This window comes from Harpia harpyja, chromosome 14 (assembly GCF_026419915.1).
Source record: "Harpia harpyja isolate bHarHar1 chromosome 14, bHarHar1 primary haplotype, whole genome shotgun sequence".
Taxonomy (NCBI): domain Eukaryota; kingdom Metazoa; phylum Chordata; class Aves; order Accipitriformes; family Accipitridae; genus Harpia; species Harpia harpyja.
In genome coordinates, this window is record NC_068953.1 from 33284379 (window position 1) to 33309094 (window position 24716).

Sequence of the window (24716 nt, forward strand, 5' to 3'; positions counted from 1 at the left end):
TTTATGGAAAATTACTGGCAAATGTTGAAAAAGAAACTTTGCTTAGAAAATGTTCAGCCCATGCACTGCATAAGAAGAAACAGGTAAGTGAAGTGCTTTGATATCATTATAGTGAAAAATTTGTTATACTGAATTAATTTCACATATTTTTGATGTATTTCTTTATAGATATTTTTACACAAAGGAAGTAAATAAATACAAAGGTAAAATGTTTTTGCTTGAAATCTACACGCTATCTGATAAATTTGTAATGTAAATGCTAAGAAAATAACTGGTCAAACAGAGCATGATTTAACACACATTTTATAAAGACAATGTAACAAGAGGTATGCAACACACTGTATTTTCTTCCACAATGCATACTGCTTGTTTAGCAAAGTGCTGAAAAGCTGCATCCCTTTGTGTTTGTTAATGAATCACTTTCTGGCGAGTGTGCAGGCAAACAATAAAAAGGCATTGGCAAATTGGAGGCTATTTTAACCACACATACAAAATGGCTATATAGTTGCATACAATGGTAACACAGAAGTAAACATGGAAGTGAAAAAATTTCAAATGTCATTCTGTTTTTACAAAACATCAAGTTCCCTAAAGTTGAATAAAAGAGAAGCCCACATGAAAAGCAAAATGTCAACACTGTTCTGACAACAGTGAAACCAATAAACCTGCTAACAAGACCAAGCTAGCAAAAATCTGTAGTAAATGATGACTGAACTTTCAGAAATGTCTATGCAGTTACCATGATCATTCAGTGTGGTAACAGTACTTCAAGGTGTAAGTATGGATGGAGTATGAAAATATAATACAAACAATAAAAAGCTGATGCCATCAATGCATCTGTAGAGTGTTCCATCAATCTCTGCATTTCAAAAAGCTGTAAGCAGCATTATCAAGGGGGATACTGAGACCTACAAACTGTGGAGCTGATGGTGGGAGAAAAAAAAGAAATTCTGTCTTCAAAATAGTATATGAATAAGTCCTGATGGTTAATGAATTAAGCATAAACTTTTGACCAGTATTCTGTGAACAAGTAACATGCCTTTAACTCGTTTTCTTTCTTGTCTGTTCACTGGTACGCATCCCCTGAAAAGAGAGGTGCTGAGTATTTGGGAAAACAAAATTCTTAAAAGGTAACAGAGAAGAATGAGGCAAATAACATCATACTATTATGAAGAAAACTATCAAAACCTAGTACTTAGAATGCTGCTGTTGAGACAAGTGTGCTGGGAAACTGTAGCTATAGATGTGGCTTTCCAGTCTTAGTTGTTAAGGGATAGAAAACACTTTCACTGTAGAGACCTTTTTTCCCTTTGACATTTGTTTTTGAAATTTACTCAAGAAAATGTATGGAATTTCTATTCTCACCTGGAAAAATTATTTTTTGTTTAGACTGACTCCTAGAAACTGTTCCTTGTTCCTCATGTGTCATCATAATGAAATTGCAAAATGAAAGATGAATTTGTCACAGCAGATTTGCTTCAAACACAGATTGGCTACATTTTGATCTTGCCCGATCAGAACACCTTTCCTGTTTTGATTTGGTTTGGTTCTCCTCTGCAGGCATTTTTAAAAAGCCAGATTCTTACTCTACATGGACTTCTGTTGTAATCCCCATTTATACAAAACACTAATGCAGATCTTGGACTCATATTATTAAAAACTCTATATAGTTCATATACTTAAAATCTCCCTAAACAGTTTGAAACAATGATCACTGTTTTTCAACAGTTTAAGGCTGTCAGCATGCTTTGGGGTGGGGACAGATATGATCCTGAAAGCAATATTATGTCACTAAAGCTCAAGGACAGGTCAAGAATATGTCTACACATGGCTTTCCAAGTCAGGTTTCTCCAAACACAACTGTATTTTGCCACTCAGACCTATTTTAATGGATGATAACTGCTATGTTGTGCCTTTCTGAAAGAGGAGCTAAGCAGCATGCATGAAATCGGAAGTGAAAGAGGGGACTGCATAATTTTTCCTTGCCTCCAACAATTTTGGTTTGATCTGAAAAACACAATGGCCACAAAGAAACCAGCTGCATAGGTAAGGACAAAAACTAAGGCTGGTTAAAAATTTGTTCAGTTTAAGAAGTCTTCTGATAAAAAAGAAGAAAAAACATTTTCTAAATTATTACATAATATTGTCCTTCTTTCAAGAGCTTTTATAAAGAGCTTGTCAGTAAACGAGCTTATGAGGGAGGTCAAAATGGAACAAAGAAAGATCTATACTGTTGGCATCTGTGGACTGTGCCTACTTTTTATCTGCCTCTGAGAGAACATCTCCCTTTCACCTGACCCAGCAAGCATTTATTTAAGAACTGAACAAATATCTATTAAGTTTAAAATTAAAAGAAACACATGCAAAATTCTTCTTTTGAAATTAATTTAAAAATCCATAATTTGTTCAATTAGTCATGCTGCTTTTTTGACTGTTGATAAAACAGGGGCCATGAGCCACTTTAACATTCAGTTTCTGTGGATGGGTTTTCTTGCCTAGCTTTCTGTTCTTCTGTTGCACTGCCAAATGCTACCACCAAATTAGTTACGCTGCTGGCATGTCCTGGTCTATTTAATCTGTCCTTTATAGACTTGGCTTTCCGAGAATGGCTGTGCAAACTCTTTGACCGTACTGATGGGAACCCAGAAGTCCTTTCTGGCTTTACTGATAGTAAATTCTCTTTCTCAGCCTTTACAGTGGCAGGCATAGATGTGTAAGAGGCACTCATACCTGCTTCACCAACATTACTGTCATCATCTGTGTCCATCTGTAACTGTTTCTGCTCTGCTTGCATTTCTGCTTCAGAAATAAAACCAGGGTATTCTGGAGGACGTTCTTGAGAAAGTTGCTGCTCAACTTCGTATTTCCACTCTGTGGCCCATTGTTCAATTGTAGAAGGGCACACCTGATCCATGATGGTACTATACTCCGTGGTCCAGTTGTTAACTCCTCCAACCAGCTTCCCACCCTGTGCAAATATAAAGCTCCTTGACTTCATCATAGTGGTCTGACAAGCACTGAATGTTTCAGGAGGAAAATAGCGCATTGCTTTAGATTTGTCCAAGGGATAAGAGATGGTTGCTTCTAACTTGGTACGTTCGACTTTTAACTGAGTGTTCTGAAAATCTGATCTTGGTACTGACTGTCTGTTTGTAACAGCATCCATCTGGTTTATACTTTGAGGAACCATTCCATCACTCTTGAAAAGCCCCTGCTTTTCATCCCCCAAACCACCTGAACCAGAATGGGGTCTGGAAACATTCTGCGCAATTTCTAATGTAGACTTACTGTAATCTGCTGTGGTGCCTGCATTAGCACTACAGGTATAATGGAGATTGGTGTGGTGTTCTGGAACCAGCATCCTTGGGTCTGCTCCATCTTCTCTGGTACCAATAGAATGGGCTTTTTTATGCAATCCCATGGCTGGTGACATAGGAGTGGTACTGTCATCATATGTTAACTCATCGCCACCGACATGGTATCTGTACATGCTGTAGCCATCAGAGCTGTTAACGCTGCTTTGCCTTAGGAGATATGCAACATCACACTCAGACGAAGCCCGTGAACGTGTGTATGTCAGCTCAGATTTGTCAATACCTGCCAGCTTCTCAAGAGCATTCACCATCCGACCAGATAGTTCTTCCAATTGAGAGAGTCGAAGGTCGACTGTTTGAAGAGAAGCTTTCATAAAATGTTCTCTTTCATTCACTTCTTCTAGCCTCATAGACATATTTTCAACTCTGTTGGGTATAAAAGAGGAAGCATAGAACAGAAGCTGGGGAATGGTGCAGTAACCTGTTATAGGCACCCAGCTACTGATTTCTTCATAAGGCAGAATTTTGTGCTATGTATCATGCCTCATTCTTTTCTCCTATGTGTAGCATCAAAAGCACATGCATTTTCCTGTTATCTATGCTTTCCATACACCATATTAGAGGGCTGTTTGAACTTTGCCCTTATTTACATGTCAGGAGAGTACAAAGAGTTGCAGCCCTTAGGGACAGCCTACTATTAACATTTCTGAGTGTGCCACCCACTTCACATTCAGTTGTCCTTTCACTGTGAAGCATCAATTAACTATATGAAAAATACTTTCTAATGACATGCTCACAGGATGACTTAAAATAGCATCAACGCATGTTGTAAAACAGGTTTTGTAGCTGTGTGAGAGAGAACATAATGCTGGTGCATATCGGATTACTTTCACTCTTGAAATACCTTTCAATTATGTATCAGCTGAAGGGAGTGGAATTACTGTCTAGTTCAATTAAAATAATACTTTTTCCCATTTTCTTTTATCATTTATATCATAATGGAAGTGATGGTACCAGAAGAATGCATATAAAAATAATGCATTAGAATTTGACTTAGAGATCATACACTAGTAAATCAACTGTGGAAATTAAATTAACATTCTTTTGCTCTCGCACACAAAAGGTGAGGAAGCATCTGGAGCAAGAAGCCATGAGAAATATGCAAATCTGCTTTGTGGCCATAGACCATAGTGAATCAGTGAGGCTTATCAGCCCTGCTTTGTTCTCTGCCACAATGCCTAGGATTTTGACAAATTGCTATGGATAAATAGTGTGATAGAAACTACGCAAATACATGTAGCAGATTTCATTTACTTCTCTATTCTTAAACTTCACATATAATAATGCAAGATGTTCAGGGCTTTCCTCCAAGAGAAAGATGTTTATCCATTAAAGAATTATATGGCTCACAGAGCTACTTCATAAGAAATGGGGGGGTGGGGGGTGAGGGGGGGGGGAGAGAGAGAGAGAGAGGGAGTAGATGGAGTAGTTCATCATCAGAATACTGTGAGGTAGATTAAGGTGAGAGAGTGTTTAAACTGTGTATCATTTTCCTTACAGGGCAAATTCTTCATAATTTCAAGGAAGTGACAAAAGACCCCATCCTTTCACTTGCTTAGAACTAGTAACAGAATAGGCAGAGCCTTTGGGAACAGTCCTGCCAAGTGACCTGGTAAAAAAGTGCTGCTGCCATTATCACTGTGTGCTTACACAGCAATATGCAAACATTACCTAGTCCTCAGAATAGCTTAATGATTTACATATGAATATCCCCTGTCTTTTAAATGGGGAAGTTCATACTGGCTAAATGCCTTGTTCAAAGCTTCCAAGAGAATCTGTGGCAGAGATTAAAATTCAGCAGTTTTGAGTGCTGGACCCTAGTGTAAACCGTAGGTCTAAGGGAAGAATCGTGAGTGCTTTTGTCATTAAGCTCCAACATGTTTCTCATGGTTGGATGAGCTGTTGGAAGGTCAACAAGTAGTAATTTGCTCAAACGGATAAAAAGCATAACTGTGATCTTCAGATGGGTGAGAGGGAAAAAATTCACTATGAACAAAAGTGTTCTTACACCAAAGCTTCCCAAACCAGCAGCCTTAGTGACATACCAGTAGGAACAAGAAAAAGCTTGCTCTTGTGAGAGATGTACCTGCACAGATATTTACTCAGGATTCAGATCAGCTTCTGAATTGGTGGTGGTTTTCTTCAAGATCTAAATCTTTTGTACTTTAACTCAACTTTAGTTATAATGAAGACACAAAAAGGCAAATATTGTTCCAGATAAGTGGTGTGGTTTTTTTCTTATAATAGGTACCTTTCAGAGGTAACTCTGATGCGTTCATCATTAGATGATTGCTGTTCATCCTCTTTTTCCTGGAAGTATTCTTCTACACACTGCTCTTCAAACTCATACAGTTTTTTTAGCTCTTCATCATTCAGAAATAACTCTGTGCAAAACAGAAGAACACAATATGAGTTTCCTTTTTCTGAAGTTCTGGCAGTCAATTTAAATCCAATTTAGCAGATTATTTTGGACATATGGATACTGCAGATTCTACTCCTGCACTAAATGAACAGATGATTTTGTAAATAGGGAATGAGCGCTTAGCCAAAGATGGCCACAGCCGTGAAGGCAATGTAATACATTATGACTATCATCTCCTTTTATGACCATCCACTGGGGGCGATATTTTCTCAATGACCTTTGCACTTTTTAACAGCAGAGCTACGCATTGAACAAACTGACTAGATTTTACAGGATAAAGACTAGGGCAATCTCTGCCAGTTTGACTGTTCCTTCATTCAAATATTGTTCTTAAGAGGATGCCAGTTATAGGCAACAGATAATCTAATATAACAGATTGTTTTCTAGACGTTCTTTGGATAAGAGCTTCAAAAACTTATAATCATGTAAGGAAAATCCAAGGGAAATACAAGCTCTTCAGAACATTTAATCCTTTATTTGAATTTGTCTCTGTATTTGGAGGGAGTATTACATTTACTTTTTTCCCTTTTTTAACTCAGAAGCATATTGTACAGAAATATGTTTCCTGTGAAATGTAGAAATACAGGGATAATTGTGAGCATCTGATTATTTCAATGAGGCATATAATGAAAATAATAATCAACAATTACAGACTATGTTAGGAGAAGAATCCTCACAGTTCCCCTGTGAAATGACAGATAAATCTCTAACATGGAGAAATGAAAGTGGGGATACTCTTAGACACAGATTGCTCACAATCAGAGCTGACACTACAGATGACATTGGAAACTGTGATCCCTTCTTCTCAATTTCCTATTTGCCCTTCCCAACATATGGACTTCACTAGAACTTGGTAAAACTGGATTAAGTAGATGTCATTTCACTGTTTTAAAGAAAGCATGTTAAAGAAAGTCTTCATTAGCAGCACACCATTGCATATTCTCAGGAGCCCACAGAGCTCAAGAGCTGTTAACTTGATATAAACTTTGTCCCATACTGTCTTCTGCAAATACACTTGACCGTCAACGCGAACAAAGTAGTTCAGCATTGGAAAAGCTGCTGCTTTCTGCTAATATGGTGCAAAGAGTTCAATTTAGAGAAGATTTCTTGCATACTCAGTCCCCTGTCACGCTCATCCTGGTCTCCTTCACCCTTCTTGCAGCGACAGCAGATTCGCTTGATGATTATGTAGATGTGGCTGAAGATAATCATTGGCGGTGGGAGGACAGGTCTGTCATGGAATGTCATGATCAGCTGGTACCGCTGAAACTTCCAGACTTGGTTGGATATTGATTTTACCTCAAAGAAGGTATTGCTGAAAGGGAACATAGGTACAGTTTCTATTAAGCCCCTAAGTTTACTTATCATTGAGCAAGTACTATGTTGAAAAAAGTAGCAGCTAAATAACAACACGAGGCCACATGACTTGCTTGGTTCAGCTCTTTGTTGATGCTGCTGAACTTGCTGAACTGATGATTAACTTGAACTCATGATTTCACTACTCCTTTTGAGGACAGCAAAGCAGAAGGTGCTCTGCATCCCTTATGCACCATCTTAGACTATTTGCTCCTACTGTATAAAGTCTTGTAGGTGTTAGTAAAAAGAAACTTGCACAATTTATGAATCACATAATTGGTATTTTGGGGCTTGGTTATAAAGTATTTCTTTTAACACATGCCAGTATTTGATATTACACAAAGTATTAAATCCATGAAAGGTATTTTGTATGCTAAACCCAGAAGCTTCACATAGTTTGCCTTTAATATGCTAATCAGCTTGACCTACATAGAAGACTTTTCAAGTTTTACAAGATGTCCTAAATTCAAACTTTATTCACTCAAACTTCTGACTCAAAAACATGGTACATATTCTTGTAAAGGAATTTGTTCTTGGAAGCCATGGCCTCATCATTTCTACACCAAAATAAGGTGTGTTATAAAGATGTTTTATTTTGTGATGCAGTGGATATGAAGGAGTATAAGTGATAGTATTCAATCCGGAGATAACAATAGTCAAGGTTATGAAATACCAACTAAGAGAAAGCAGACTTTATGTTCTGTCTTAGATAAAGCTTTTCAAGCTATTTTAAAGTATGCTCAGACAGCTCGCTCTGACGACGACGATGATGATATTGGCACTTCCTTTTTTATATTTTCTGTCCACTTCTTTTCTAACTTTCTGTGCTTTAGAGTATCTACAGTCACAAAACCAGTTAAAATATCTCTTTGAAATCAGAGAATTCTTGAGTTCACATAGCTTTTGGTTTCTTTTGGCTAAGTATACATGAGATTATTTACCAATGATGAATGACAATCTGCCTTCATTCTGTGTCTCCTGCATAGCAGGAATTCCCCAGCTAGATCTCACCCCCTTGCAACCATGCTGGGGTGGCAGGAGTTAACAGAATGACCTACTTCCCAAACTGCTGATTCCTTGGTCCTTCAGCCAATAATAGCTACCATTGTAAGATTCTTTGCCTTTCCCCTAGCGATGTGACTGGCGTTTGAGCACTTCAAAATTCATGACCTTTTGAGCTACATACATCAAATGAAAGACAGGCTTTGTGAGCTGTAGATTTCTGGGCACACGATGAACTATTTTTGTGGTTGCGACATCAGCTACTTAGGCCAACAAGCCCTTCCACCCTACATGTTTATGGGCATCAAAAAAGGATCACCTGCTTTTCTCAGGTGGTGTGTTCGGAAAGTCTTACTAGCAAGTAGTTATTTCAAGTTTTGTTTTGTTTTGTTTTTTTCAATCCCTAGCTCATGACAGGAAAAGCATGCAACATAACTGTGGATAGAAAGAATAAGCAGCAGAAACTTATTTAGTTTTACTCCAGAGAATTCTAAATATAGATTTGTGGAATAACATTAAGAATATGCATAGTGCACATTGCTTGGACTGGCCACAGATCTTGGCAACATGTAGCTGTCCTTTCTCTTGGTTCAAGGCAATATAGACTCCTTTTCTGGCTCATACAAGAACTCTGCAAGGCTCTAATTTCTCTGTCTAAATGAAAAGCAAAACAAGAAGAAGAAAGAAAAAGCAGCCAGATGATGTATCAATAGCGGAAATGCCTCCTGCTTTTGATGTTCAGATTTTCATCCTGCAGTTCTATCACAGAATCATGTTTGCTAGTAGTTACATGGGCTTCCATCATGTATGTAGCAGGTTTCATGGATTCTATTTTTCATCTTTCCAGAGCAGTCCTGAGGCCTGTCACTATCCACCAAATGGTAATTGCAAGTAGCCAGATTCTCTCGTATGCATTACTGCAATTGCTGGCAAATTCGAAACAACCTTTCCTCCACTGTTTCCCAGTATATACACTATTCCAAGTATTTGCCAGTCATGTTCATAGACTAATTAGATTCTGAGTACAAATGCAAACCCTTGCAAAATCAGTTGATGGGCTCCCAAAGAAACTTTTATTTCAGCAATAAGAAAGTAAAGATACTGCATGATCATTTACATACTTGAAGACAGCAATCAGCAGGTTTACCAACAGGATATTTGCTACCAAGAGGTAACAGGCCATAATAGCAGGAGTGAGCCAGGCCCCTGGTATACATGGAGGGAGGCGTTTACCATCATCATCGTAAAGATTGTCCCCGCAAGGAGCTGAAGAAAAAACATGAAAGTTATTTTTCATAAATTGCCCGATACTTAAAAACACTATTCACATTTATTTAATGATGACACATGCATAAAATTTGTCAAGCTAAACAAATTTTATTGGTTTATTTCCAGTAGCAAGTATGTATAATTTCTACTTCAAATTCTGCTTCTAACTACAGCATACAAAAATAATTCCCCATAATAGTGAACAGAGAGGTAGCTCCAAGTTTACTGTGTACAGTGTGGCTTTCTCTTCAAATTCATATGGATTTTCTTTTTCTCATCGTAATAGTCTAGGACAAGATCTTAATGTGCATATATACATATTAATAGTGGAATTAAAAAAAAAATTCTCCAACCAAACTTCTGTGCACATCTTGCCAAAGATACAAAAGGATTTACTTAGTGGTCCCAGATTGCTGAGCATAAATTAAACCTTTATCGGGGGCCCTGAGTGTACTAAAGAGGCCTTAATGATCCTGACCAGCCTCACCTGGAATCTACGCCTATACCCTCTATGCATACCTGTTCCTGCCTGAGCTATGTCAGGTGTGCAGGTCTCAGCCCTGCCTCCTGGATGGACCTTGGACCTGTGTTTGTCCTCTGGATGGACCCTTCTTCTGTCTCTGGCCCTGTCTCCTTTTGCCCTAGACTGGACTCCCTAGATGGACCCTAGACTATTACTTGTCCTGTCTGGGGCTGTTAAAGTTGCTAGCAGGTGGCCCTGCCACCACTTTCAGGCCAATTTCTGTTTCCCTTATTTTTCACAATAATTCTAAATTCTAGATAAAATTTTAAACCAAAGAGATAAAATTATAAAATGAAAATTATATAGTAACAGCAAAATAGACTGGTGAGAATGAGACAAAAATTGAGAATATTGATCAATTTGATATAAAAAAATTGCCTGAAGTAATCCTAAGAATACATAGGTTGTCTTGGGGTAAGAGCTATCTTGGAGTTGGGTAAATGCAGCAAGTTTGTTCTGTTTTTAAGTGCAGTGCCAATGTATCTTATTTCAAATACAAGGCTAACTTTTGGAACCATTTAGTAGCAGGTAAAATGCTTATCAACCACAGATTCTTTAGCTGGAATCTTAGTAAATACTAAGTTTGACAATGAGTTCATTACAGATTTAGTTTATGTGAATAGACAAACCATTTTTTAAGCATTTTGCAAAAAACCCAATGCTTCAACCTCACCTGAAAAATACTTCAAATTATTTGAAAACAGACTAATCTTATTTACTGTGGACTGAAAGAGATATTTAGACTATGATTAATAAAATATATTTTACTTGCTTTTCAAACATCAGACCTACATTCTTCCCATTTATCATAAGAAAAGTATAACAGGAAAGTCAAGCAAATCATAATATTATTCACATGGACCAATGAAAGTACTGCCAAAGAAACACTAACATTGTATGTAAGTAATCAAAAGGAATTAATTATACCATGACACTCATGCATCATAATTTTTAAAAAGGATTATTTTACTGTCAATGTACTAGAGACAAGTCATAGCAACCACATAAGCTCAATTAAAACTTCTGACCTACAATCTGTATTAAAATAAAGTATTTTTCCTCTGTTTCTTTTCAAATAAAACTATTACAGTAGAAAAACAAGATTCACACCTGAATATTGGATAAGCCCTATAGTTAAAATGCTAGTATCTAGTGAAGAAAAAGATTAATGAACATATTCAGCTAAATGAGATAGTCAGCTCTCCACAGGAGACTTACGATTAATTTCCATGGCATAGACTGAACAGCATTCCAAAGGAATGAAATATAAAAGGAGGCAGGAAAGAAAGAAAGAAAATAGAATAATATAGGAAAAAAACCACAAAAAAGATGATTGAAAATACAGTTTTGCCACCAAGAAAAGGTAATCAAGTCAAATGTCAGAACAGTAGAGACATATGCTTAGAAACATCTTTGTTAAAAATGCATTGCATTCTGCAATTTCCTTTTCATGTTGTTTTCCCTAAATGTTACATATGGCAGTGAATTCATGATATTAATAATAAATCACTAAATGGTTCTGGCAGATGATCATTTAAATATACACGGTATCTCAGGCAAGTCAACAAAACTGGCAGTCACCACAAACACAAAACAACTCAAAATTATCACACAAAATCATTCTTTTAGCTATTATGGAAATACTTCCTCCTTTTTTTTTTTCCTCCCTTTTTTTTTTTTTTAGGAACCACCCTGGCTTTGAGTCTGCCAGCTGTTTCTATTGAATAGCTATGTTTCTGTTAATAGTCACGATACTGATGTTATTACTGTGTAAAGCCTGTTTTGACTACCAGTATGTATACTTGCTTGCCAACCCCTAAATGGTGACTGTTAAGAAAAATCACACTATTGAAAGAAACTCAGGTTTCTCTGTTGTTTAATACTATGTTGCTGTTGAGTACTAGATGCCACTAACTTCTTGCTCATGGACATCTTTTAAATGGAGTGAACCAGACAAAAGCATCCTGGGTTGCATTAGGAAAAGTGCTACCAGGAAGTTAAGGGAGGTAATTATTCACCTCTACTCAGCTCTGGTGAAACCACATCTGGATTTGTGTGTCTGCTTCTGGGCTACCCCATAGAAATCAAACATGGACATACTGGAAAGACTCCAGTAAAGGGCCACAAAGATTATTAAGGTGATTGGAGCATCTGACAAATGACGGAAGGCTGAGAGACCTGGGATAATCTAGCCTGGAAAAGAAAAGGGTCAAGGGAGATCTTACCAATGTTATCAATACCTGATGGTGGGTGGGAGTAAAGACGACAGAGCCAGACTCTTCTCAGTGGTACCCAGTGAAAGGAGAAGAGGCAGTGGGCAAAGATAGAAACATGAAATTCCATTTAAACCAGGTTGTCCGGAGAGACTGCACGGTCTTCATCCTTCAAGATATTAAAAACCTGACTGGACAGTCCCTGAGCAACGTGATCTAATTTACCCTGCTTTGAGCAGGGAAGTTCGACTAGATGATCTCCATAGGTGCCTTCTAACCTCAGCAATTCTGTGATTTGTCATCTTCAGCTTTAGGTGACATCCTATCCTCAGTGAAGCTATTGACAAAAGTCCAACTACCTTCTTTCAGGTGGAAAATTTGATGTAATTTTTTTTCCATAAATTGTTTACACTCATGGGCCTTGGCAAAACTACACATAAGCACTTGCCACAGTGTCAGGTTAGACTGCCCATAGCAATCACTCCCCAATGACTCTGAGGCTGCTTTTGTGGTGTGTTTACAGAGAACCATGGAAAGATCAGTGTGAAAATTTCTTATTGAAAGCAAAAAGATCTTCAGAAGTCAGTCCATAGACTTCTAGACATAAGAAATTTACAGAATAATTGTAATGCAGTCTAGTTATACCAGTAGAACTCCTTGTGTAGCCACTTTTATTTCAATATTAAAACAACAACAAAACCACACATTTCCAAGTTAGCTTATGTTTAAGCTACCGACACAGCAAAGCTTCTGACCTGGGAAGGTTAATGGAGCAAGTAGCTGGACTGAACTTGTGTAACTGGAAAGTCTGAGCTTTTTTTCCCCAAAATCTTTCACAATGCTGAAGAAGATTTCTAATTCAAAGGATGCTGAGTATATAACTGAGAAACGACTACAAGCATGAGAGAAGTCTGGGACACCACTTACACTAAAGAGATCAGTATTGTTGGTAAGGTATGAGTTTTGATTTATAAAGAAATCAAACTGTCTACATTGGCAAACATTCTTTGTTCAAAGTGAAGTAGCATTTAAATGCACATTATGAGGAACAAAGGTAATGGATACCCTGTTACAGTCTATTCCTCCCCATGGGAGAATTAACCCACTTGAGAGATCCTGAGCTTATCCTGGCTCACATGTGCACTGAAACTGCAATGACAGACAATAAACGGATGGCTTGACCTTTTATTAGTCAAGAGTAATTTACTGTATCATAAATTACACTAATGAGACAAGCATTCGTAAGGAAAACAAAGATGATATGATCTTTGGAACAGTGTACACTGTTCAGAAACAGACTGTCCTGGTTTTGGCTGGGATAGAGTTAATTGTCTTCCTAGTAGCTGGTATAGTGCTATGTTTTTGAGTTTGGTATGAGAAGGATGTTGATAACACTGATGTTTTCAGTTGTTGCTAAGTAATGTTTATACCAAGTCAAGGATTTTTCAGCTTCTCATGCCCAGCCAGCAAGAAGGCTGGAGGGGCTTGAGAAGCTGGGAGAGGACACAGCCAGGGCAGCTGACCCAAACTGGCCAAAGGGATATTCCATACTGTGTGATGTCACGTCTAGTATATAAACTGGGGGTAGTGTGGCTGGGAGGAATCACTGCTCAGGGACTAACTGGGTGTCAGTCAGTGGGTGGTGAGCAATAGCATTGTGCATCACTTGTATATTCCAATTCTTTTATTATTATTATTGTCATTATTATTATCATTATTACTTTCTTCCTTTCTGTCCTATTAAACTGTTCTTATCTCAACCCACGAGTTTCACTTTTTTTTTTTTCCGATTCTCTCCCCAGTCCCACTGGGCTGGGGGGGAAATGAGCAAGCAGCTGTGTGGTGCTTAGTTGCTGGCTGGGGTTAAACCACGACACAGACTAATGACATTTTATTCCTTTCTAAGCAATTAAAGTACACTTTAATGACATTTGGTATAAAGATTTCTCATGATGGATCTTCATGGTTTTTGAACTTAAGACCTCACAGTTTCTTCAGCCTTCCACTTTACTACTTGTCAATATATGCAGATGGTTGAAATAACACATACACAATGCTGAAATAGCCACTTTATCTGAAGTAATATAAGTGCAAACTATGTGATACACACTAGAAGAGGCCAGCTGCATGTTTGACTGTACAAATTTCAAATATTAACACAAAACTAGCAGTAACATGACAGTTTCCATCTCCTCTAAAATACTGACATTTTTTTTAAACTGTGCAGCTTTTATATAACAAAGGCTGTTTCCACACCCAAAGCTAATCAAGCAGAATTTCCCTTTTTTGTTTTGTTTTTTCTACAGGTGTAGAAAAGAAGAACATGAGTGATTTATGAAATGGAAACATTTCTGGAAAGTAGATAGATGTATCAATGAGAGTAAAAATGTATTAGCTCATTGCCTGTGCTGTGAGTTGGAGATGAAAGTATATGTGTATTTTCATCTCCTGTCCATGGTGTTTATTTTTTTCTTCTTCTGTTGGAACTGACTATCAGTAAAACATTGGTTCAAAAGAACATTTCAGAATTATCTCTGTTGATCCCTGCAAGTAAACAAAACACTTAATACAGTTATATGCTTGGACAGGAGAGTATTCCAGACTATATCACTCTCAGTGTTAACTGAATTTGAATATAAACTGAGAGACAGAACATGCAGGTGGGAACAGGAAACTGTTCAGTCTCTCTGGAGTCTGTCACAAGAAAACAACAACAACAATATAATCACAAAGACAAAACACTACTTCCAAATTAAAAACAATCATTAATTTGGATCTGATCATCTGCCTCAGAAACAGGAAACAGACTCTTACTATGAATTCTACTCTTACGGTCTATCTGGTCTGCGAACACCTCTCCATAAATCATCCAGTAGGGCATATAGAAGATGTTGCGAGCTAGTCTCCAAGAAGGCTCCTCATCTGGGTGCAGGATAGCTTGGCGGGCTACTCCAAAACTCATCAGAACCACAAGCATGATGACCACAAAGTAAAGCATGTCAATCATCTGCATGGAGAGACCATAAAGAGGCTCTTATCATCACCAGGTAGTACAGTAGCACCAGCATGTCTGTTTGCCAGCATGCATTGAACAAGAAAGTACCAAGAGAACAAAAACATCCCCCTGGATAATTTTCTTGATATTATTCTGTGACTTTAACTACTGCTCATGAAATAAGCATACATAAAAATGCAGTAAAACCAGTCATTTAAATGAATACTAGATTTATATTTAAGAAGACTTAAAATGCTAAAATCTTTGCTATCCCTATTCTCTTTTGCATCAAGTGCACTATGCTGTGCTTTCAGCACAGACCTCTTCTTCGGCTGCAAAGAGATGATATAATCATTGCTGTATCATCTCCTGTCCGTAACTGATGGTTTTGTGGATGATCCTGGTGTATCGGCAATCTGTTATTGCTATGGCTTTGGGAGGCAGAAGGCAGGCAGAGTGAACAAGTTTCCACAGGCTTGTTCAAAAAAAAAAAAAAACCAACCAACCTCTCTAATCAAGCAATTATTAGCAAGAGTATTGCATCTTGTGTATGTGTGTGAAATTAACATGGCAACTTTTTCACAGCCTTTATTCAGAGTTCTACTCAGATGGAAAACCTCTTTTTAAAATCAGAACTGAATTTAGTTTCCCATGAAGTTCTGAAATATGTAATTTACAGCAGTTTAGGCACTAACCATCTTTCCAATCATCATGACGTAAGGTCCCAGATATTTGTTCACACCAAAGATATCTAGTACTCTAATGTACCAGAAAATTATGTCTACACAGTAAATCACTCTTCCATAACCCATGTAAGGCTGGTTCTGTAAGCGAAGAATTGCTCCTATCATAAATACTGAAATAGCCACCAGGTCAGTAATATTCCAGTATTCCTGCAGCCAAACTTTCACTTTTTGGCTCAGCTTGCCAGGCTCTGACATCAGAATCTGAAAACAAAACAAAACAAAACAAAAAAACAACAAAGAAATCATTAGGAAAAACTCCCAAGTTACATTTTTGAAGCAATGGTCATGAAAAAAGACCAATCTTGTCACATTCAATAGGTGTCTGAGACCCCCTCCACTGCCAGGAAAACTTGTCTCAAGCAGCAATATTTTTAGTTACTAGCAGGCAAAACTTCATTTTCATAGAAACATAGAACGGTTTGTGTTGGAAGGGACCTATAAAGATCATCTAGTCCAACCACCCTGCCACGGGCAGAGACATCTTTCACCAGATCAGGTTGCTCAAAGCCCTGTCGAACCTGACCTTGAATACTTCCAGGGATGGGGCATCCACAACTTCTCTGGGCAACCTGCTCCAGTGTCTCACCACCCTCATCATAAAAGATCTCTTCCTTATGTCCAATCGAAACCTAACCTTTCAGTTTAAAACGGTTGCCCCTTGTCCTGTCACTACCGGCCCTGGTAAATAGTCTCTCTCTGTCTTTCTTATAAGCCCCCTTTACATATTGAAGTAATGCAGTAAGGTCTCCCCAGAGCCTTCTCTTCTCCAGGCTGAACAACCTCAACTCTCTCAGCCTTTCTTCATAGCAGAGCTGTTCCAGCCCTCTGATCATTTTCGTGGCCCTCTTCTGGACCACCTTTTCATCTGTGTTTCTATTTTGGCTTTATTAAGCGTTTTTTGTTGTAGGTTTTAATCAATAACATTTAAACCAGGAGATCTGACCTACTGACTTGGCATCCATATTTATCTCCAAATACAGTTAGTATGAGATGTGGGAATTGTGAATCAGAGAAGGATAGGCTAAATGCAAACCAAGCTACAGCATTTGAATACAATAGAAGTTTTAATGCCATCTTCCTCATACAAAAGTAACTAGATCAGTCAGATAGTACTCCTGGCTAATTCCCCAAAACATCTCTCTGCATGCTAGTTCTTATCAAGGACTGCATCAGTAATAAAAAGACAGTACCTACTGAGTTTCCTTCATGGGTTATGGCCCTGCCCCTCCTTGGAAATACACGTAAGAGAATGCAAGCACTCATTTTGACTACTGACCTCAGGGCATTTTTGCCTGACCTTTTTGCACAATAAAATAAGGTTTTAATGTATGGAAATGGGTTATAAATGAAACTCTCTCCAGTGGTGGGCATTTTGGGACTCTGTGAATATGAGAATCTTCTCTCCCATGTATGGCTTCTCAACTATCTGCACAAGTCCATGCCATTATTACTTCTAAGACTGAGCATTTTAAGGATTATGAGATGTTGGTATGATCAGACTTTACCTCTCTTACTTTCTCTAAAGCCAACGTCACGATGTAGGAGATGACAATCCACTCCTGGACTGATGGCCACCGTTCCATCCGCACCAAGATGATATAATTAAATAGCATCAAGTAACCAAGGTATGATATCTAAAAAAAAAAAAAAAAAAAAAAATCCTTTATGGACTTTAGGTGATGGATCCCAGGATCCTTCCACAGTTAGGCAGTATTCAATTACTTGAGATGACTTCTACACACACAAAAAATCAGTCTCTACTAATTTCTATTAGGAAGTTCTGGACTATTAGTGTAAGTCAATAGAGCTATCACTCAGTTTTCTATAACTGCTGGTGTAAATGTTGAACTGGTGATGCTGGTGTGTCTCCATGCCTGACAGCAGTCTTTGGTGACTGGCCAAAGTAAAAACTTCAGAGATCTTGGAAGTTCAGAGTTAAGAAACCAAAATGGATTCAATGGCTTTGCAGGGAAAAAAAAGGGAAACAAAGCAGTAATAAACCAAAAGATTTTCCAGGGAGAAAATGGAGTTTTCTAAAGAATGAGATACTCAGTGTGAAATGTTTACCTACCACCAAACAGATCTAAAGTAGAACAGGGAGGCAGGGCTGTGAGCAGCACCTGCCTGGAGGGTTAAGGGAAATAAAGAGCCACACAGGCCACTTGCTTTTCTCCACCCTGTAACAATGTGGTTGAGACCATCTACACAGAATATACCATTTATGTGAAGCCAGAGGCATACAGACTTCATATATAAGTCCCTACAACACCTCTTCCTATACTTGTTACTTAAACCCATCTGCATGAACAGTGGGTCTGCAGATATTTTGGTTATTTTAAGTAGCCCCTAGTCTCAGGAGCAAGTTTCTTGCTGAAGCCTAATTCAGTAAGAGCACAGAAGACTGTATCACCATGTCTGAGAAGAAACACCAAACAAAAGGCAGTAAAATCCTCTTAGCTGAGGGGTCTGCATAATGCATGAAAGTGAAGCCCACCCTAATTGTGATATTCATACAAACATGTATGAACACATACATTGAGGCTATGCGTGAAAGATGCAGCTGTTGAAACCCTTACTTGCACAAGAAAAAAGGTTTTCTTCTCTGAAGGAAGCGGGCCTGCTGCAATGCTCTTCCTATAGCTGCCATGCACACTGGCAGAGGCCATGGGCATCCAGCAGCTGATGGAATGACAGATGCTGTGGAACATATGATCCAGACAGCTGAATTACCTCATTTATTGAAAGAAGCAAAACAACAACTCCGAGGCACTCGGGCCCTTTGTACCTGGGGCTTTTTTAATCTAGTAAAATGTAATTTCTTAACACTGTGAAACCATGTTGGATACTTTTCTTTGAAATTAAATAGGAGTTTTGCTTTTCAATTATTAATACAGGCAGCAGAAAGGGATCAGTAGTGTTTTGTGATTAACGATGCGCTAAAACTAAAACCCTAGATAATATTATGACATACTAGACATCAGAAGCCCTAACTTTGAATAAAAAAGAAACCAGTATCCTTTTTACAGGGCACACACAAAATTTATGAGCAGTAGCATGAATACTTTTTCTGTTTTATTAAAACAGAGTTTAGCGCCAGATAATTCTTGAGGCACTAAAGAGGAAATCAGATGCTTGTCAAAAATAAATAGTTTAGTTTAGATTGGTTTCAATTATTTAAATAAGAGAAGAGTACCTATTAAGTCTTAGCAGACTGGGATCTGTGCTTCCATCTCAGTTGCACTTATCTCAGCCTGTCAACAGAGTAAATGGCAAGCACTGATACTATGGCATTACTTGTTGGGTCCTAAAGTACATTTCAACACAGAACAGAAGCCAGAGCCTTTAGAAAGCAAGAGGATCCAGCCTAGTTTGGATTGAGTGACTGGATTGTGGAGCTTGCACCGAGTTTGGCATATGGTTAGCGAGACAGGGCCTCCTTCAAAGTGTGTAGGAGCTTTAGAGGCCCACAGCATAAGCTTCAGTTACTCATTCTGTTTCATTGTCTATGCATTTTTCTCTGAATAAAGGGAACACTTTATTCATCAGATGCCATTAAAGTCAGTACTATTTACTTATTACTTGGCTATTATTTTTACATTGGAATCCTTTAAGTTTCACAGGTGTGAGAAAAACGATCACTATCAGTTTAATCATCATGACTTACTGTGTAGAACCAAAATTTGACAATAGGTGCATTATAGAATTCATAGATCTTTGTTCCAATTGGAAGGCTCTTTTGTTTTTTATTTCCATTCTCTTCATCTCCTTTTCGGGAGCCTGTATCCACATTTGCATCCTAGAAGACCAAAGTTGTTAGTTTTCATCTATGTACAATAGTAAAAATAGTAGCTTTCCCTCAACTACAGCCCCACCCAACTGTTAACCACACGATGCTTCCTCTGAGCAACAGACCTCTTTTTAAAAATACAAATTCCATAAATCTGTGCAACTACACAGATAATTTACACACCCTGAGAATCCGGCCTATGCACTCCCAAAACTCTTCATTGATTTTTATCCCACAGCGGCAGTTGAGATTTTAACCTGAGCGACCTATAGCATAATCAGAGAAATTAGAAAACTGAGCACTTTTGAGATATTAGAACTTCCTAATAATCTCCATTACTGACCACATTTTCCTCCTCCTTTTCTCTGCCTTCCTCATTTTCTCTTGATGTCTGGTAAGAATAATCATCGTAACTCCGAAACTCTAGGAAAAGGATGGTGGGAGGGAAGAGAATCCCCATTATAACCTGTACAATAAGAAAAAACTCAACTCAGATGGCAATATTTGTTTACATTAATAGATTTCATAACAAGGCAACTCCCAGAAACAATATTTTCTTTTGCATAGTATTCAAGAAACTCTGCTATCCTCAAACCTACACAAATGAATAAGTAGTACTTATGAAACATTGGCAATAAGGTCTTGTATGGAAAGATGGCATCCTGGTAGGCTTCCCATCTCCACGAATACACTGCAATTAAGAAATTGTGCTCCAGAATTAGAGTTGTGCAGAGAAATTCCATGGAATGGACACAGTGGCGGTTGGAAGAGGGCTTCAGGTTTCTTACTGGAGTTTATAGTTACTTTAGTCACCTACTATAATTAGTTTTAATAGTTAAAAAACTCGTAAAAGGTAAAAGAAGCTTTGCAGATAGCACCCAGAGAGTTCTTTTACTATATGAGATTGCTGAGATACAGAAACACAAGCATGAGCTGCCGAAGTACAGAAAAGGAGCAAAGAAAAGAATGGTGGTAATGAAACTAGAACATTAGCAGGTTGATTAATCCTTTGGAGAAAAGAAAGGAAATAAATAAACAGATTTAGAAAGCACCACAATGCAATCTGAAAGGCAGGACACTTGCTTGAATATTTTCAACAGGTTTAAGAGGGAGACATGGGAAACTGGAAATAAATTGAGAATGACAGTGAGAGTGCAATATGTATGTCAGCAAGCTTGGGAGTATGACCTGGGAAGATAGGCATGGCAGTTTGTCAGTAATGGGGGATTTAAGGAAATAAGGAGGTGAGACTGAAGGTGGCACCATCACGATGGGCTGCCACACGGGTGACAGCAACTGCATAATATAACAAAGAAAGGATTATATTCACATGAAAACATACACAAGCAAACACTACTCTGCTTCCTTAACATTGGCTCACTCATGTTTCTCTTTTGTGCCAGCCTCCTGACATTACTCGTTTCTTTGTAATTCCAACAACTGGGAAATATAAAAATCAGTAAGAGAGACCATATCATCGAATCACAGAAGAGGGAAATAAAAATCACATAGTTTCACACAATGCAATTGCACAGATTTCACTCTTTTCAACACTGAGTCTCGACTCTGTGTCTTCTGGTACAATATTAAGCAATGTAAGAAGCATGTGTCCACATCTGGTTCATTTTCTTTCTACTCCCTTTGCATGGACACCTAATGGAGATCTTTTTGGTTGTATCCAACTAATTTTTAATCAAAGGTGTATGTTTTCAATGAACAGCTCTCATCATTCATTGAAAGCCACAACTTCACTCTCAGATTCCAATCATGCTAAGCCTTTTATGGATTTATATTTTCTTTCGTCATGGAGTAATGTTCCTTAGATATCCTGAATTTGGAAACCAAAAAAATTAGCTTTAAAACAGGTGTGTTCCTACATCATCTGTAATTAGTAGGCCAATTTGTTCTAATATATACACTATGTATAATGTAGTGTTACATGCAACAAATTTCATCTTTGAAAACAGCTGCTGAACAGAAATACCTTAAGGCCTGGGTTTTTCCGCATGCGTAGTCGCCCCATCCACATATCTGTTAAGAGCATCTGGCTGCATGTGTGAGCAATGAAGTCCCTGTGTTTAGCTGCCACAGCCAATTTCAGGCAGGTAGAATTACTCCAGTTTTTCAGTTCATAGGTCAGTAGTTTCATGGCAATCTGCTCATCATGTTTATAGGACTGATCCAAGAGTTCAACAGCCAGCTGGCCAAAATCTCTGGAAAATGCAAGATAAGTCCAGTGAAGTTTGATTTAGAAATCAGTGTTTGCTTGCATTTGGGGTTTTAATTCCATTCACAGGGGGTCATGTTTTTCCACACACATGTACAATGACAAGAACAACTGAGCCTCTCGCTTGATTTGGACAGTCTATGTAGGTTCCAAACAAATTTTTAGTGACCAGAGAATTAGCTTAGACCAGTAACATCCTAAGGCCAGTTCAGATATATCATCAGATACCTCTTAATTTATGTGAGTAAATCCTGAAAATAACTTTGTGAAATAAAACTAGCTAGTTTTACAGACAGAGAAGCTGAAGAAAGAATGTGTTCTGTCAGAAAAAAATGCAAGTCTTCTCCTTGCTAGTATTGTCTTCAGATTCTGAGACCACATTTTGGCTTGTTTACTGTTGATAAATCAGCTCCAAATGGCATTCTGTGAACCTATATTCTAGAAATCAATTTTACTTTACTAAAAGTAAAGCTTCTCAGCAGGTCAGACTCCTATATCAAGGAGACATAAAGTCTGCTCTGCATCTACTAACTTTGAGTTGTTGTCCAGATCCTGAGAGATGTCGTCCACCAGCTCACTCTCAGAAGACTCATGGGCCATAGACTTGTACAGTTTACAGGCCACAAGCGCCTTGGCCATGGTTTCCTCCCCTCGCTGCCAAAGGAAGAGTGCCATCTTTTGCCGTTTCATCAGCACGGCCCATACCATCAGTTCATGAAAGGGATACTGAAAGCGGCTGACTGCTGGGTCATCCACATCAATATCGATCTCTTCCTCCTTTTTCTTCTTCTTCTTCTTCCCTTTGGTGGGAGGCTCATCATCCTGGGAAGAAAAGAAGAAAAAAATGTTCCCATCTATTTTTAACAGCTTACCTGACAATGGCACCATGCACAGAACAAGTATTGAAAGGACATGTTAATAAAGTTCTAATTTGTTTTTGATGTTTGCTACAATGAATGCAAATAGGGATAAAACTATGAACAACAGGTAACAGAGCATGCACTGGGCTAGCACACACAGCTTAATACTTTATTCAGAGAACCGTTTCTTGCATTCTTAATTACAAGTCACCCATCTTGGATAAGTACAGTAGAACCCTACTGTACTGAAGGCATCACTTTATACTGCATTGTAAGTAGATCTCTATGGCATGTGTAATTGCGCAAGTTGATTTGCAATGAATTAATATTTAATGAATTCCTCTGCAGTGCCAATGGAGCTTTAACAAACCTGAATTCACTATGAATAGGTTCCAATGTAATTTCTGATTTGATATGTCTGCATTTATTCCTGAAGAACAGTGCTGCATATCTTACAGGTATCAAAGCAGTTTTCAGACTGACATGCAGGTGGAGAGAGAGGTAACATGCAAATGGAAAAGACAGGCAGATAGCATCCGTAAGAACAGTGAGATACTAAAGGGAGTTTTCACCTTTGAATAAGCAATCTCCTCCTATGTATGCAGTGCAAACGGAAGGTGTAAGTATCCCATTTCTTAAAGGGATAGGGAGGATAGGCCATTACTACAGGAACCAACATGGAAGTAACTGAAGGGAAGTACTGACAATGAAGCAGGACCCTGAAGGGAAAAAAGCCATGATTGGGAAAATTAGGGTTTAAGTAATGTGGGAAGAACATTGCATATATAGGTGTAGACAGAGCTCATCATCATTGTAGACCTTGATTCCAATCTCAGAAGTGGGTTGCAAGTAAAAGCAATTACCATTCTACAAAATTAGTTCCTGTTAAAGCAAGCTCAGCATAATGCACTATTTTTTGACAAAATACAAACTTAAATCCAAATTGAGGGTTCAGCCTCACACACCAGGTTTCCAAAGACGACTCTTCAGCTAACAATTAAGTATGCATTTCTCTTCAAGCAGTTTTAAGAACTGCAAGTGCTGGCCTCTGTCTCTTATGGAAAATTCAGGGGTCATTAATTGCATGCACATGAAGAAAGTATTGAGCACCTCTGAAGCACAGGACATAAAATCTCAAATAGAGGACCAAAAATTAGGTCCTCCCCACACTAGGAAAATCAAATCAAAACAGAAGCCTGGGTAAGAAAGACAAAGTGCAAAGGAGTCTAAACTTCTTGTTTTAGAGCTGCTAACACTGGAAATGAAAAAACCTAAACACTTGGAGTCGCATCAATTTACTGACCACTTCAGCAAAAGAAATATTAATTTTTCTTTTCACCTTTTCTTTCTCTTGGAAGAAGGGAGTGGGCTACACCCACTGTCAAGTGGAGAGAACACTTCAGTTTGTGCCACATAAAACATTTCTCACTGAAAGAAACAGGAAAATCAAAATGTGCTTTTGGAGAAGCACTAAGCAACCTACGTGTGATCCATGCTGATTAAAAAGGGTCGCACGTCTGAGGGTCTGAGCTTTTGGCCTTGAGCCATTAGAAAATAGGAAGCTGATCAGAGAGATTAAACATAACCTGGACTTTCTCTGTAGAGAAGAAAGCTGCTTATCTGCTTTAGGAAGCAGAGGCTTTTGTGTGTGGGTATAGTTCATATCAAATGTAACACAAGCAACATGTACATATACTGTGTTCAAATACTATCGCAGCATTAATAAAAGCATACTTCATAGAGAAATGTACCTAGCCTCTTTAAGTAAATGCTTTCCTGGTCTATATTAATACTTCTTTCAGAAACAAAAGTAACTACCTCCAAAACAGAATGAGTTTTTAGGCATCATCCCAGACTTGATTCTGATCAACTCAAAATTTCTGCAGGCACACAAGTAATTGAGGCAAGGGTTGGACCCAAAATTCTGCATCAGCTTCATCAT

At 38.2% G+C, this 24716-nt stretch overlaps 1 protein-coding gene across 12 annotated transcripts in view; it reads right to left on the reverse strand.

Moving 5' to 3' along the window:
* Positions 1 to 406: 406 nt before the first annotated feature.
* Positions 407 to 24716, reverse strand: part of TRPM1 (transient receptor potential cation channel subfamily M member 1) — a 113469-nt gene continuing 89159 nt past the window's right edge. For 5 of the 12 annotated variants that reach the window (XM_052807903.1, XM_052807898.1, XM_052807893.1 and 2 more), the window contains 12 exons: positions 22447 to 22736; positions 21672 to 21900; positions 20031 to 20153; positions 19565 to 19696; positions 17406 to 17534; positions 15850 to 16101; positions 14974 to 15166; positions 11165 to 11185; positions 9276 to 9420; positions 6912 to 7111; positions 5626 to 5758; positions 407 to 3740 (listed from right to left, as the gene is read on the reverse strand). In XM_052807903.1, coding sequence (XP_052663863.1) covers positions 2462 to 3740; positions 5626 to 5758; positions 6912 to 7111; positions 9276 to 9420; positions 11165 to 11185; positions 14974 to 15166; positions 15850 to 16101; positions 17406 to 17534; positions 19565 to 19696; positions 20031 to 20153; positions 21672 to 21900; positions 22447 to 22736 — 3126 coding nt within the window. In that variant the 3' untranslated portion in view covers positions 407 to 2461. The remainder of the gene's footprint in view (positions 3741 to 5625; positions 5759 to 6911; positions 7112 to 9275; positions 9421 to 11164; positions 11186 to 14973; positions 15167 to 15849; positions 16102 to 17405; positions 17535 to 19564; positions 19697 to 20030; positions 20154 to 21671; positions 21901 to 22446; positions 22737 to 24716) is intronic. The other 7 variants (XM_052807900.1, XM_052807895.1, XM_052807906.1 and 4 more) reach the window with 4 other exon arrangements.